The following is a 16,357-nucleotide window of genomic DNA, read 5'->3' as shown; positions in this document are numbered from 1 at the left end:
AACATTGTTGTTAAATATCTTTAATAAAAAGCTGGAGTAATTTTTATGTGAAAAGATAAGAACCAGTGAGTATCCATAGCTCCATGTTCATTCCATTTTTTTACTTCATATTTGCAAAACATTTTTAAAATTATGTTGCATTTTAAGGAGTGCTATTTCTGGCTTCTTGTCTCGGAATTATTTTTGGGAGGAGTATACTTATGCAAAAGTGTAAAATGGATTCGATTCAGAGTTGAGAGCTTATCTCTGCAAATAAGTTGTTTATTAACGGAGCCAAACATAACCTTTCAAAAGAATAAATCTCATATTCATATTGGTAGGACAAACTTACTTCTTAAGCTACTAACTTTATTGGTTAAATTAAGCAACCTCCTGCAAAAACAAATGCTTTTTTTTAAGCTTTGGAGATGTGTTTTTATTTTTATTTTTTTAGTATATGAAGCCATAAGCTTTATATAAAACAACGACATCACCAAACTCTTCTGTTAGGCTGCTCCATCTATCTGTCTGTGTAAAAACGGTTTTGAAATTTCTACTCTTTTGAGTTTTGTTTTGAATTTAAACTTTGGTGATGCCCACTCTTTTTCTTCATGGGACAAAATTATCCACCTAGCCTGGTTATTATCATGCTGCTTTTCATATTTCTGTCATCTTGTGGTTTCTGTTCGCTTTGATGTATTAAGATACCTGGGAAGTGAAACAATGATGTGGACAATTAAAAGATAGTCGAGCAAAAGATTCCATTTCTGGTTTTATATTTCCATAACTGAGCCCATCTGATTAATAGCCTGGCACAATAGCTTTTACATCAGGGGTGTTCAGCCTTGGCAGCTGTAAGACTCGTGGACTTCAGCTCCCAGAATTCCCCAAGCAGGTGTGCTGGCTGGGGAATTCTGGGAGTTGAAGTCCACAGGCCTTAAAAGTGACCAAGGTTTTTATGTCCCTGCTTTGCATTGTAGCCCGAAAACAATACACACCGCAAAGTCAAGGAATGGAGGCTTCTGATTACAGCCTGAAAATGCCATAGTTGTCTCTATTGCTAAAGAAGACCTCCTCGGGAATCTTGGCAGCCCTTCCAGGTGCCCCATTTTTCCTGGGTTTGGCAGTTGGATATTGGACACATCCACGCAGCAAAAAGCAGCTGTTACCCCCCCCCCAAAAAAACCCCCAATCATTGCTTCAGTTCTCCTTTGTTAAATCTTGCATGCTCTCCTGTGCGATGTAACCTGGCTGTTTTGAAGAAGCTGCGCATTCCGGCGCCTTTTTTCTAACATCCCTGTTTTCGTGCTGTTGTTTACAGTGGACTAAAGAGGAGGGTCACCGGACTGCCTCATCTGCTCCCCCAAACCTCTTTGTTCCCTTGAACACGAACCCCAAGGAGGTCCAGGAAATGCGGAACAAGGTTCGTACCGGCCAGGAAATGGGTCTGCCTGCTGGGTTAGTCTGCTCCTGGATCTTGACGTGTGGGGAGATGCCTCGTCTGGCTCACGGCCCTTCGGGGACCCCTCTGGACAAAGGATGGGGACAGAAAGGTCAGGCTGCAGCCGGGCTGCGTAGGACTGACTGGCACTGGGCACGTGTGCCCAGGAACGTCCCAGGCCAAGGGTGCCATTGGGGATTGTACAGCTAGTCCTTGACTTACAACAGTTCATTTAGTGCCCGCTCGAAGTTACACCAGGCCCTGGGAAAAGTGGCATATTGCCATTATTCACCCTTAACGACCGTTGGAGCCTCCCTGTGATCGTGTGACCAAAATCAAAGGGTCACGTGATCCCCTTTTGCGACCTGACCAGCCGAGTCAATAGGGGGAGGGGCAGCCAGATCCACTTAACAGCCAGGACACTAAATGATCAACTGCAGTGATGTTAAGTGTGTTCAGTTGTTCATTTGTTCCATCAACCTATCCCTGCCCTCTCCGGGCACCTGAGAAACAAGCCCCCCCCCCATTCAGGCTAAGCCCCTTTGGAATGAAACAAAAGTCAGGATCCAACAGCACAGGATCCAAGATCCTCTGCATTCTTTTAACAAGAATTAAGAGGGGTTGAAACGGATCTGTAGCTTCACCAGCTCAGAACAAGCCTGACCTGCAACTAGCTACGTGTAGAGCTCAGCTCGTTGGGTTGACCTGCCTGTGGCTGACTTGATGCTTGGTGTCTTTTTTTCTTTTTTCTTTTCCCCTTTCCTTTGACAGATCAGGGAGCAGAACTTGCAAGACATTAAAACGGCCGGTCCACAGTCTCAAGTCCTTTCCGGGGTTGTCATGGACAGGAGCCTCGTGCAGGTGAGAAAACAGCTTCCGCTGGCACTCTGCATGAACGCGTGGCCTCTCCCTGCTGCCACCTCATGTAGCCCCGTGCCACTTAACTTTAATTGACAGAGAGTAACTGTTTATCAGGTAAGTAGTGGGAGGCCAGTCTCTAGGGGCGTGCTGGTCGCAAGGCACCAGGTAGGCTGTGTGGCGTTCCTGCATTCACAATGACCTGCAGGGGACACCTTCGCCGAAATGGGTGTGCCTGTTAGGTTCAGCGGGGTAGTAAAAAGGCCCGTTACCTTCTCAAAAACAATCCAACAAACCTTGAATAAGCCCACACTACCTTATTTCCTCCAAAATAAGACCTAATTAGAAAATAAGCCCTAGCATGATTTTTCAGGACGCTCGTGATATAAAGCCTCACCCCAAAAAACAAGCCCCAGTTAAGATCGTCAGCCAGACAGATGCATTTAGCACTGTATTTAGTACTGTAACCGGAAAAATAAGCTCTAATGCATCTTTTGGAGCAAAAAATAATATAAGACCCGGTCTTATTTTGGAGGGAAATACAGTAAGATGCAGGTTATTTCCAATGTACTTTCCTAGCTGCTTGATGTCACGGCCAGGATATCGCTAAAGCAGAATTTAACGTTGCTCTGCATGCTGTTTTATTGCTGCTGCTGCTGCTGTTGGTGTCTCGACACTCTAAATGTGCTTCTGCATGTTGTTTTTAAGGCCATGTCCTGATGCTTTTAGCCGATAATCTAAGCCGGGGCTTGGTTTGCCTTGTCTACTCAATTTCCTATTTCAGGATGCTCCCCTGTCAGACTGTACGGAAACAATTGAAGGGCTCCACCCCACAGAGCAGGCCTTTAGCCCAGCTAAATCTGTCTCTGTTAGAAAGGTACTGACTTGCGCTGTCCTTCCGCTCTCAATGCTCTTTCGCTTTTAATCTCCTTTTTCTAACCCTGGTTTATCATTTCTCCCGCTCGGTGGCACAAAGGGGGAGCTACACGTTGGGCGGGTGTTTTCGATGTCAAGTAAGATCTCTGAAGGCCGATCAGATTCTTTTGAGTAATTTCCTTTGAAACATGGCTGACCTCGGCTGTAATTCCGCCCCTTCCCCAAAGAGCCACGGATTTAACCAGGGATCGCCCTGCTTCGTATCCAGAAGAAGCAGAATTGTGTGTTAATGGGCCATTTGCAGTTACCCGAAGTATTTTACTACCTGTCATACCAACCCATCTTTCCACGCACAGACAGAGAGAAAGAGAAAGGCTGCCATTATCAATGGTGCAGCCGCAGGAGGCGAGAAAGGCTGCACTTTGGGGTTTTGTTACCGGTGGGTAATAGAATCTGGGGAGGGGGTGTGTGTCTGAAGAGCCTGATCCTGCAGAGTTTCACACAGCCCCGAACTGTACCTTGTGCACCTTCGCTCTCCAAAATCCAGTGACTTGCAAAAGTCCTCGGGAGATCAACCTCTTGGTCATCTCCCCGAAGATTCTGAATCGATCCTTTAGAATTAGTGCAGTCTTTTCCCCAAAATTCAAACTGCGTATGGGGTGAAATTGTCAAAATTGAATAGCCCTCCCTCAACAGAGGGGGAGGGATACGACATCCTCTATCTATCTCCAGTCTACCACACGGTCCTTTCAGCAGTTCCAAGAAGGCCCCACACCCATCTGCACCACTCAGGCGACCCTGAGGACACAGACAAACCTCCAAGAGGCCTCAACGACCCTCTAAAAGGAGGCAAATGACCAGCTCTTTGCAAGGAGTATAAATCCTTCCGTTCCCCACCATCCGGTCAGAGCTGAAGAAGCTTCTGGAATGAGAAGCGAAACGTCCTCAAAGAAAAATGAGAAAGTCCAGTTTCCTCCTGAAAAAAAGCATCTTTGCAACAAGTGCTCTGAAAGGTACAAGTAGGACCGTAGCAGCAGATGAAGAAAACAAGATCAGTGTTTGGGGACAATCTGTCACCCAGTCCTAAACTACAACATTCTTCTGGCAGCTTTGCTATAAAACCCGCTCAAAGGTCCCTGAGTTGAGTTTCTGCACCGTGTGAAGATAACATACAGTTTCTTGCAAATTTCACAAAACACTTGGCTGTCGTTCTTGCAACGAAAGGTGGCGCAACCAGTTCCTGAGCCAAAGGGGACAATCAGTTGCTCAGATTGGCACGTTGCATTTTGTGGGTGGCTTTTAAAGAAGTAGACGAAACAAAACACTTGAGCTTTGGAATTGCTAATTCAAATTCCCACGATGTTAGCGCTCGGACGTGGGTGAATTTCTGTCGACATTCCGTGGCAAAGTTACCCAGACTTGATCATCTGGTCATAGAGCCTCTGATGGATTTAGGGATGCTTCTCTAGAGGGGGTGTTGCCTCCCCAGATCTTGGCAGAACGTCCACACAAATCTTGGTTCCTTGGGCTTTTGACAGTGGGGAGGTGATTTATGCGCTTTTTCCTTCTGCCTTTGCTCTTGGGCCTCATCGCCTCATTCATCACCTTGCACCTCCTCCTTTCTCTTGCTTCTCTTTTGCTCGCTTTCCACACCTTAGCCCTTCAGAGAAAACTTGGTTTGGAGCCAGGCTTGGCCAGGCCTTTGTGATTGTGGTTAGTGTGCTCAGCTCTCCCCAACCTGCCTATGTCCCCCAATATAAAATGGCTTAGGTGTAATTATCCCTTTCACTCGGATTGAAATTGAAACCCCAACGTTCCCTCACCAAACAGCCTTGTATACGTATTATACATGATGATACTGCCAGACTCTGGCCAGTGTCCAAGAACACCTTAGGAATTGTCATTGGGTGTTTTTGAGAACAAGGTCTGCCGTTCTCAGGAGATAAGCAGGAGAATATTATGAGAGAGACCCGTATAAGATTCCAATAGGAGAACCGTGATTCTGAAAAGCATCCAGTGGAGTGGTGTGATTCCTCACCAGCCAGTGGATTCGGCAGCTGAGTCTGAGGAATCAGAGGAGGAGGAGGGGTCTGGAGGACTGTAAGCTCCAAGACTTACAGTTGGACGAGGAGCCTGGCCCCTCTACTCGCACTCAGGCTGAGACCCAGCTGTGCTGGGAGTCTGAGTTGGACAGTGCTGAAGAACAGCTGGGACAAATCCAGGATACATGAAAGCGCTGGCAAGAAAAGAGAGTAGGGCAGAGGAATGCAATGGGGCGGCTCCAAAGGCAAAGGAGAAGGCATTAGGAAGCCACGCCTTGGCTGCATAATAAAAGGGAAGGTGTGGGAGGTGCTGGTTGCCAAAGGCAACTGGTCGTGTTGAGGATCGAGTTTCTGTGAACTGTGTTTTGTTTGCCTTGGACATTGACTCAGGTCTGTGAATAATAAAAGGGGATTGGTTTTTTCCTGCGGTTCCAGCCTGCTTGTTTGGAAGAGGGGTTTCTCCTTGTGAGCATAACAAGGACTCACGTAGGCTGGGACAGAGCACGGGGAATGTTACTTCATATAAGTAATGGCATGCAGGAGAGATTATAGGAAACTAGCTGTACAATAAAGTAGAATTGGTTTATCTGCTCTGGTTTCCAAACTAGTTAAAGTTGACATCATTGAGAACTTCAGGAGGGTCCCTTCTGAGCTTCTTCCTCCCATCTACCATGCAGCTGTGGGCTCTGCTCTCTCTTATCTGGCTGGTGCCTGGGCAGTAGTTCTTTGCCCTGTTTCCCAAGATCCTCCCAACATTCCTTTACAATATATTTAGAACACGGTATACAAACTGCACGGGAGTTGTTAAGTTAAGGGGTGCAAATTTAAATTTTCAATTTGACTTTTTCCATTGCAAAAATTGGATGGGACGGAATAATATGCCCAGACCTTTACAGAGCTTGAGTTTAGACATACCTCTTTCTCTCTCTTTCCACCTAACAATTTTGAATTAGTTGGGGCAACCGCAGTGGCCGCCGGAAACGTTCTTACCCCACTTCGGTTGGCCAGCCAGCCAGCAAAAGCACTCGTGCATTTACTTAGTCAGTTGATTCGTTGATTTGTTTACAATATTTATGGGGCGGTTTAATCAGAAAGCTATTTACTGGTTTGTAACAATTTAACCGTACTTGGGTTTGTTGGTTTGTTTTTTAAATTCTAAAAATTGCCCGTGTTAGATTCATAGTGCAAAGTCAGCAGGGCAGCCTCCCTACTCCGTACGAAATTAAACTTTTCAGGGATGTGGCTTCATTAGAATGAGCGTTTCCCGTTTCCCCCAGCGCCTCCAATAATCTATGGAGATTCTCCCTCATCCAGGTCAGGGTTGTCCCAAAGGTGCTTTTTTCAAGAGGCAACTGGACTTCCTTTGTTTTTCCTTTGAAGACGTTTCGCTTCTCATCCCAGAAGCTTCTTCAGCTCTGACTGGATGGTGGGGGGAATGGAAGCATTTATATTCCTTGCAGACAGCTGGTCATTTGCCTCCTTTTAGAGAGTCGTTGAGGCCACCTGGAGGTTTACCTGTGTCTTCATCTCCAACAGCCTGTGCCATTCTTCCACAGTGAAAGGGACACAAGGCAGAAAACATCCTGCAGCCACACCCATTTGCACCACTCAGGTGACCCTGAGGACACAGGTGAACCTCCCAGTGGCCTCAACGACTCTCTAAAAGGAGGCAAATGACCGGCTGTCTACAAGGAGTATAAATCCTTCCATTCCCCACCCTCCAAGTGGCCTCAATGACCCTCTAAAAGAAGGCAAATGACCAGCTGTCTGCAAGGAGCATAAATCCTTCCATTTCCCCACCCTCCAGTCAGAGCTAAAGAAGCTTCTGGGATGAGAAGCGAAAGGTCTTCAAAGAAAAAACAAAGAAAGTCCCGTTGCCTCCTGAAAAAAAAAAAAAAAAAACACCGTTGGGACACCCGGTGCCTCCAGTGTCTGGTGTCCCAGATGGTGAGAGAACTTTCTCTTCTTCTGATCAGGGGGAGCTGGTGACCGCCTCCAAGGCCATCATTGAGAAGGAATACCAGCCCCACGTCATCATCAGCACGACTGGACCCAACCCTTTCCACAAACTCACGGACCGAGAACTGGAGGAGTACCGCCAAGAAGTCGAAAGGAAGCAGAGGCAATCGGAAGGTCTGTGCGTTGCGTCAGCTGGGCACCGCCCGTGAGCCCACTGCCTCTTGGCTTGAACGGGCACGTCTTGCTGGAATCGGTGGAGTTTGGCTCCCAGTGTCTCCTGTGGGCTCACGGTGCCTGTCAACCCAGGCCATGCATGTGGTCTAACCACGGCACTGTCAGAGAAGCTTCCTCTAACTGCGTGGTGGCGAACGTAGGGCCCACGTGCCACAGGTAGCACGCAGAGCCCTCTCTGTGGGCACGGGCACCGGGTTTTATAAAACCTTTTCGCTTTAGGCCTCCACCGCTGTGTGCCCCCCCCAAAAAGGTTCAATCAATCAATCAATCAATTTCAACTTCTCACGGAAAAAAAATCTGGAATTGATTGAACTTTTTAGTCCCACCGATTCTGCCGTTACCACCGCAGCCACGCCCACCCAATGGGCCACCCCCACCCAACAGGCCACACCCACCTGACACCCGACGATACATAAGTGGCTTTTGGGTTGCAGTTTGGGCACTCGGTCTCTAAAAGGTTCGCCATCACTGCCCTAACTGATGCCACTATTATTTTTTCCGTCGTGGCATTTGTTTCCGGAAGCTTCCTATTTTCCCGTGCAATGTGAGTGAGAAGGGACAATGTTTGCTGCAAATTTGCAAAGGAGAGAAATCTTTCTTTCTTTCTTTCTTTTTCTTTCTTTCTTTCTTTCTTTATCTTGATTTTCTTTCTTATTTCTTTCTTGATTTTCTTTCTTGATTTTCTTATCTCTTGATTTTCATTCTTATCTCTTTCTTGATTTTCTTTCTTATCTTTCTTGATTTTCTTATCTTTCTTGATTTTCTTTCTTATCTCTTGAGTTTCTTGATTTTCTTTCTTGATTTTCTTTCTTGATTTTCTTATCTCTTTCTTGATTTACTTTCTTGATTTTCTTTCATCTCTTGATTTTCTTATCTTTCTTGATTTTCTTTCTTATCTTTCTTGATTTTCTTTCTTATCTCTTGAGTTTCTTGATTTTCTTTCTTATCTCTTTCTTGATTTTCTTTCTTATCTTTCTTGATTTTCTTTCTTATCTCTTGAGTTTCTTGATTTTCTTTCTTATCTTTCTTGATTTTCTTTCTTATCTCTTGAGTTTCTTGATTTTCTTTCTTATCTCTTTCTTGATTTTCTTTCTTGATTTTCTTTCTTATCTCTTGAGTTTCTTATCTCTTTCTTGATTTTCTTTCTTGATTTTCTTTCTTGATTTTCTTATATCTTTCTTGATTTACTTTCTTATCTTTCTTGATTTTCTTTCTTTCTTTCTTTCTTTCTTTCTTTCTTTCTTTCTTTCTTTCTTTCAACTCAATTGTAATCTGTTTTATAGAAGATGGTGAAGACGGCAGACAGCAAGGAGATAGGAGCTCTCCGGAAGAAACGGTCGCTTCCACCCCACCCAGCACTCCGGTCAAACTTGAGGAAGGTATGTTTTACTGTGGGTGGCATCCGAGGCGTTGCGTTTCCACTCCTTGGAGAAAAGACCCAGGAATGACACTTCTTAGTAGGAAGATGGAGCTAAATGGAGCTTTTGTGTAACTTTTCCAAGAAAACGACCCCTCCAGAAACACTCATTCAGCTTTCAGTGGCCAGGAAGGGCAATAATAGTTTTCCAGCGTTTCTTCAAACCATCCCCGATCCTTCTGACGAATCCAGTACCTTGAAGCTCCCCCTTTCGTGTCAGATCCATAAGTTACCTTGCATGATCCCCCCCCCCTCCTTGAACTGGGAGAGAAAAATGGGTTCAAAGCATAGTGACCTCGTTTGGAAGCCATTTCTCCTTTTTTTCTCCCCTTCACTTTGATGGAGCTGCTCCTTCATCAGTTGAGGGAGCATCCATCAGTTTTTGGGAAGAATCCCACAGCCTGGTGGCCCCTCAGGTGTAGCCACTGGGTTTCTCAGTCCCTTCCTAACAGTGCCCAGCTTTGTGTACGTGTGTGTGTATGTTTGCTTTTCCGTTCCGCAAAACACTGTACTGAAATGTCATCCTTTTTGCGTGCAGCCATCTGTGGACCTTCACACACACACCTCCTCTCTGTGCCATGTGCGTGCCAAGATCTAAAGCGCCGTTCCCTTTTCTGATGAATTTAAAAAAGGCCCTGACTATAAATCAGAAATTGGGAAGGAAGGCAGAGGTGCAACAGCTGGGCTCCCGTTTAGGATGCCGGCAGATCCACAGCTGGCCCCCAAGCCATGGACACTTCTGTGGGTCAGGCTGGATGGTGATTTTTGGGGGGGGGGAAATATTTGGCCTTAATTCATCCTTCTTCCCTACTAAGGTTGCCAACGTCTCTTCAACCTTTTACGGGTGGTCCTCGACTTAACCACCACAGCTGAGCCCAAAATTTCTGTTGTTAAGTGAGACGCTGGCTAGCGGAGTTTTGCCCCATTTCAACAACCCGTCTCGCCACCTTTGTTAAGCGAACCGCCGCAGTTCTGGGTTGTCGCTGGCAGCGTCCACCGTTAGAGGCTTTTTGCCTTCAGCCCAGGGATACCTGTGCCCACCAAGCCCAGCACAGATCCAGGAGTGCAGGATGGGCTAAGAGAGAGAGAGGAAGAGGAGCAGGAGCCAACATCTGGGTTGCACCTTCCTTAAGTGTGGCTGTAATCCCCCCCCCCCCAAATTTAGAAAGATGTCTTTCCTTGCCGGTCTCTGCTCAGGAAGACCAAGGCCAGAGACATCTTTCCGTGGCATTTTGTGGCGAATGTACAAGCAGCCATGTTTGTTGTCTTCTTTGTCAGCTCTGAGTATTGTCAGCCATCTGTGATTCAATTATCTGTCTCTCTTCCCCACCACCGACCCCCGTCCCCATTTCATTCTGTAACCCCTTTTAAGAATGGCCCTAGCCATTCTTTTTCTCTCTTTGACTCCAGTGGCTGTGATGGATGCATAGACTTTTTTTCTCTTTGTGCTTTTTTTTTTTTCCTCCTTCCTTCCTGTGGCTGCCTTACAAACAGGAGGTGGATATGCTAAAGAGTACCTGTTGCCATAGTAAGTATGACGGAGTTTCCACTCCTGCTTGCCTCCTGCCTTGTTTCTCCGCTTCGCTTCGTCGTGAACGGTTTTATTTTTATTTATTTATTCTGTTGTGTTTGTTTATTTATTTGCGGCCCCTTTTCCGGTGTCTTCCTTCCTCATGGTGTGTGGAGTTGATCCGTTCAGGCGCATTGCATACCTTTTTTTTTTTTTTTTTTAAGTTTGCTTAACTCTTCATTCGCTTGGCCAGCTTCATACGCAGATCAGAGGCGCATCTAATTGGGAATCCAGGTTAGATGCGTGTAGCCACGGTTGGGCCTTGGCGCTGTAACCCACTTCACCAGGGGGAGACAAAACCCTTTCCCTAGAGGGAGGGAAGATGTTGGCTAGGGTGTGTGATGCTTCCTACGTCATCACAACAGCCTCTGAACCTTCTCTTGGGAGAGAAAATCCAACACACGAAATAGGCACGTTGTGTCAGTCCCAACTGCTGCTCTTTTTCCAAGTGGCCCATGATCTTTGACCAGAAGGACAGGTCCACCTTCCTTCTGGGCATCAGATCCCTCGCAAAGGATGGTCCAGGTAAAGAAAACAAGACACCTGCATTTCTCTGGTCCTCAACATATGACTGTCGTATCTGTGAACGGTGACAAGTCAAGTAATATCTGTATGCGTACGGTGGCAAAACTCATCGTAATCTCTACAAAATGGAAACAGGCCATCCCTCTCCTATATTTCAATTGGTCGGAATAGCTACATATTCCATTAGAGTTACGAGGGACGCATAGCAGCACCCGCTTAACTCAGTAGGTCCCAGTTTTCCTTCTTCAGGTATAATCTTCCTTCAGGTATAATCTTAAGAAACCAGATGATGGTTTTTGGAGTTACTTTACATCCTGATTAAGGAAGTGGCTGTTCTTCTCTCCGGAGCCCGGCCAAAGCGAAAGCAGGAAAGGGGTGTAAATAGAGGGCCCGTGAAGTTATTTTCAGCAAAGCTAATTGGGCTTCTTAATTTGCCAAATGGCTTTACCCTTTCCCTTTGCTTTTAAATTAACCTAACAAAAGTTTTTTTGTTTTTAAAAACGTCTAACAGTTTTCGGTTTGCTGGGTTTGAAGTCCTTGTCATCACTGCACTAACCAATTCTAAACTTGAAATGAGAACAAACAATAACGCAGAATGGTTTGAATGCAGATAAAAGGATAAAGCAGGGAACATAATAGGGCAGGGGTCTTCAAACTTGGCCCTTTTGATGACTTGTGGACTTCAACTCCCAGAATTCCTCAGCCAGGCACGCGTGCCTGGCTGAGCAATTCTGGGAGTTGAAGTCCACAAGTCATCAAAGGGCCATGTTTGAAGACCCTTGCACTAGGACATCCCGCAGAACGGTAAATCTCTACTAAATCCCCTTAAATTCGATGGCCATTCTAGGACCCCCCAACTTCTGCTTAGAAAACATTAGAACGATCTGATTGGGTCTTCAGAAGATTTTCTCCTGTCCCGATTCACTCGTGTTTTAAATATCTGCCCTGTACACAAAACCAAACGTATCCTGGAATCTTTCCAGAATGCGCTAAACCTATTTTTATATATATATATTTTTTTGCTGAATGCGTCCTTCCTCTTGGGATCACAAGAACGGCCATTTTTCCTGGGCAGGAGAACCAGGAAGTGTCTAAGCAGTCATTTCTGTTGCTTTGACCAAGAGGAACACGGTTGTGAGCTGCTCCGTGGCTCTTCCTTGTGACCGCTCATGGGGTCTGGCTGGGGGAGATGATACCCCACTTGCCCAGTCCAGGGATGGGCAACCTTGGCTCTTTTATGACTGGTGGACTTCAACTCCCAGAATTCCTGAGCCAGCCTGGCTCAGCTTGGAAACCTCTCCCTTTCCCCTCAGCGTGGCTGGCTCAGGAATTCTGGGAGTTGAAGTCCACCAGTCATGAAGGGTCCATAGTTCCTACATGCTGGCTCAGGAATTCTGGGAGTTGAAGTCCACCAGTCATAAAAGAGCCAAAGTTGCCTACCCCTGGCCTAGGTCATGGGGGCACGCTTAGGTGCCCCTCCCTTTCCTTTACTCCCGCCCCCCTTCATATAAGCAGACAGGCAAAAGTTCCCTGCAGAGCTGGGCGTTCTCTCCTGCTTTGCTCAATGAGAACTGGATCCACGGGCCAGCCCGGAGGATGCTTTCTCTTCCCCCCCCACCACCCTGGGAGGCTTCTTCCCCTTCCACGCAAGGCTGGGTGTTGATCCCACACATGCAGCTTTGCATTAACCTTTCAGATACCAAACTTCGCTCATGTTTGCATGGTAGAGTCCCTGCGTTCCGTTATAACAGGGGTGGGCAACTATGCCCCCTGGACGACCCACAAACTTGTCCCAAAGGTGCTTTTTTCAGGAGGAAACTGGACTTTCTTGTTTTTCCTTTGAAGACGTTTCTCTTCTCATCCCAGAAGCTTCTTCAGCTCTGACTGGATGGTGGAGGGAACAGAAGGATTTATACTCCTTGCAGAGAGCTGGTCGTTTGCATCCTTTCAGAGAGCCGTCGAGGCCACTGGGATGTTTGTCTGTGCCGTCGGGGTCCACGTGGCCTCGACGGCCCTCTAAAAGGATGCAAATGTCCAGCTGTCTGCAAGGAGTATAAATCCTTCCATTCCCCACCCTCCAAGTGGCCTCAACGACTCTCTAAAAGAAGGCAAATGACCAGCTCTCTGCAAGGAGTATAAATCCTTCCATTCCTCCACCATCCAGTCAGAGCCGAAGAAGCTTCTGGGATGAGAAGCGAAACATCTTCAAGGAAAAACAAAGAAAGTCCAGTTGCCTCTTGAAAAAAAGCACCGTTGGGACAACCTCTGAGAACCTCTGTAGACAAATCCGTGAACCTCAACTCCCAGAGTTCCGACTCTGGAACTCCCAGACTTCGCATGCTGGGCTCAGGAATTCTGGGAGTTGGAAATCCACAGGCTGTAAAGGGGCCGTAGTTGCCCACCTCTGCTTTATTGAGACCAGGAGGGGAGAGAGGGGGGCACACCTGTCTGAAAAATGCCTCTGTTCCAACTGCGAGGGCCGATTCAGGGGAGGGAGGGTTTTCATCGGCCCCTGAAAGAACTAAAGCGTGCCCACAATTTTGCCATTCCCTAATCCACCCAAACCGGGGATGATGGTGGTGGTGGGGGTGACTGTCCAGGACGTTTGGCAAAAGTCCCTCGTAGCTCCTCAAGAGAAATTGAGGTTGGCAGCACCAGCATCAACGTCCAGGCCTTGTCTCCAACCCTCCCTCAGTCCTGGAAGAAGCTCTGGGTGAAATGGAGACCAACTTCTGCCTAGGAGCCTGGTTGCGTGTGAACCCCAAAGTCTGGGCACCCTTTTAGCCAGATTTTTCTTTTTTTTGGCTCTGTCCCTGGTGCAAGTACTCTAGTTCTCCGGGCTGGCTGTAGAGCGCCACGCTTAGGGACCCCCCCACCCCCCGTGCCAGCCCCTCACCCTGAACCATTCCAGAAAAGCAGCTCTTCCACAGGTGGAAATGGGTGCCGTCGACCAGGGTGCCAGGCGCCCTGGAGCTGACCCCGAAACCTCCCGTTCTTTTGAGCGTCCTTTTAGGGCGGCCGTTTCCCTGGCCAAGATTCGGGGGGGGGAACCACATTTCCACTGGGTTAACATTGAGCTTAAGATCACCCCCCCTCCCTCCTCGCCCCTTCGCCTGCAGCCAGGAAAGTCCCTAAAGCAAGCAGCCCCCCACTCCCCAAAAATTGACCCTTTTGCAGTCCTTTGCATGCATTTTTTGGCTCGGGGTGTGCCAGGAGAACGCTGAGTTGTTTGCAAAATGTCCAAATATTGGCTGGCTTCTCTCTCGGGGCGCTGTGGATGGGAGGGGGCTGCCCGGGATTGGACCCCAGGAGCGGCACCCTCCCTCCCAGAGGCCAGTGAAGGAAGGTGGGTGCCATCTCTTCACACCACATCTCCCCCCCCTTCTCCTGTCGCTTGCTCCCCAGAACGGCCGGCGGGCCACGAAGGCAGCAGCAGTGAAGCCGCCACTTCCCAGCCAAGCCTCCCAGACCTCACCGCTCCCAACCAGCCTTCGGAAGAAGTCTTCGGAACGGAGGATGACGACCCCGACCCAGCGCTTGCTGCCCCCCAGAAGGAAGGCCCTCCCGAGAGCCCCCAGCCCTGCCCTTCCCCGAGCGGAGAGCCCCCTGCGTCTCCCCCGGCCGAGGATGGGGCAGCGGCCGAAGCCGGCAGCGAGGAGTCTCCGGGGAAGTCTCCCTCCAAGAAGAAGAAGAAGTTTCGCACCCCGTCCTTCCTCAAGAAGAGCAAGAAGAAGAGCGAGCCCTGAAGTCCTCCCCCCGTCCCTCCCCCCCTCCTCCCCAAAGGGAGGGGTCTGGTCTTTGCGCATCTCCCCCTCCTTTATTAATTCTCCCCCTCCCCGGAATTATATCAGATTCTGCCTTGTGCTTTCGTTTGGTCTTTCTTGTAAAAAAAAACAAAACAACCCAGGACAAACAACATTATCGCTTGACCGATTTGCGTTTGTAATTGGAATTTAGCAATCAGCAGGTGCCGATTTTTTATATGTGCGCGGAAAAAAAAGCAACAAGCAAGCAGCCGAGCGGGGAACATCCCGAGCATGTGAAGAAGTGGATTTCCCGGTGGGAGCCACTTTGTGAAAACAAGTTTGAAGTCCCTCTCTCCCCTCTCGGCTTTCTATGTGAAGGCGACGCGCCCTGCTCATTCCTCCCAAGTCTGCCTGCGTTCTCTGGTGCAGGTGGTTGTGGGTCCGGCCGAGCCCATTTCTGTGCAATTGGGGGGGGACCCTCGTGACCGCTTCCTCCGCCTTGCCCTTCGCCTCCCCCCGCCCCGAGGCTTTACGGCCGCTCTCTGCCTTGCTTGGTGTCGTAACATCGCTGAGACTGGAGCCTATTTTTGTGTCTTAAGAATGAAGTTAACTTGTGGCGTTTTTCTTGCTCATCCCGCCTGTTTTCTAATTCAGTTTAATAATAGCCTTTTTTTTTCCCCACAGAATAATCCGCTATTTTACTAATTTGTTTTCTAGCAAAGCATTGTACTCAAGTCACACTTATACCGATGAAAGATAAGTTCACGTCCTTGGAAATAAAATGTATTCCTAGCAGGCCCAGACTGGCTTCCTTCATTTCTGCGCCTCCTCCTCCTCTTCCTCCTCCGTTGCACCAGGGACAGATCTGGGTGCCGGTCCCGACACCAGGTGCTGGTCCAAAAATCCAGAAACCCAGCGAGAGAATGAAGCCCTTTCTGGAATCCATAAAGGACCCTAACCCTTTTTTTTCTCCCGGACATAACGGTGAGACGAACACCAGAAATGGCTCCACCTTGTGCCAAGCCAGCCTTGGATGACCCTAAAAAGCTACCCACCCATCGGGGGACTCTGTGGTGGAACCCATATGTTACATTCTTTACCATGCTTAAAGGAAGCTCCGCTAAAAACTTACTTTATTATATGGAAAAAGAAAATGGAAAAATAGTCCTCTCTCGACACACGTTCTTCTGCAGCATACAAAACATTACATCAGCATTTCGGTAATACAAAAGGAAGGATAATTAGACCTACCCATCATCGTTTTAAAGTTCCCAATGTCTCCAAAGTCTTACCCAAAGGGGACATGGTTACGGTAAGACACGGTGAAATACGGAAGGTAGAACTGACAAGTGCCTCCAGGATATGGTGCATTTGGCCTGTATCTGTTCTTCCGTGCCTCTTTTGGGAACGAAAAAATCTTGACTATTTTGATGCAAGCACTTTGGTCACCTGTCCACGGAGTCGGACAGTCGGTTTCGCGACAACTTCAACGGCAGAAATGTAGACGAGAGCCTCTCCAGGAAACCTCAATCTCAATCTCTTTGGCCATTTGGTTCCATCCAGGCCCTTCTCTTGCCCGTCCCGCGTTCCCCTACTATTCAACTGTAATTTAGATCCCTCTTCTGCCACTTGCCTTCTAGGACAAGAGAGAGATATTGTGAATTTTTCTATTTTATCTAATTGCTACCCTTTCTCAGAATCCACGTAGGA

The 16,357-nt window shown here is 47.8% G+C and overlaps 1 protein-coding gene across 1 annotated transcript in view; it reads left to right on the top strand.

Moving 5' to 3' along the window:
* Positions 1-14,647, top strand: part of ADD1 (adducin 1) — a 27,799-nt gene extending 13,152 nt beyond the window's left edge. Inside the window, exons 10-16 of the mRNA XM_029286105.1 lie at positions 1,301-1,402; positions 2,192-2,281; positions 3,063-3,155; positions 7,173-7,329; positions 8,673-8,772; positions 8,908-8,927; positions 14,328-14,647. Of these exons, the coding sequence (XP_029141938.1) occupies positions 1,301-1,402; positions 2,192-2,281; positions 3,063-3,155; positions 7,173-7,329; positions 8,673-8,772; positions 8,908-8,927; positions 14,328-14,647 (882 nt within the window). The remainder of the gene's footprint in view (positions 1-1,300; positions 1,403-2,191; positions 2,282-3,062; positions 3,156-7,172; positions 7,330-8,672; positions 8,773-8,907; positions 8,928-14,327) is intronic.
* Positions 14,648-16,357: the final 1,710 nt, after the last annotated feature.

This window comes from Protobothrops mucrosquamatus, unplaced genomic scaffold (assembly GCF_001527695.2).
Source record: "Protobothrops mucrosquamatus isolate PMUCROS unplaced genomic scaffold, P.Mucros_1.0 scaffold2898, whole genome shotgun sequence".
Classification (NCBI taxonomy): Eukaryota; Metazoa; Chordata; class Lepidosauria; order Squamata; family Viperidae; genus Protobothrops; species Protobothrops mucrosquamatus.
The sequence above is the reverse complement of the archived record's forward strand: the minus strand, read 5'-3'. Positions and strand labels throughout refer to the sequence as shown.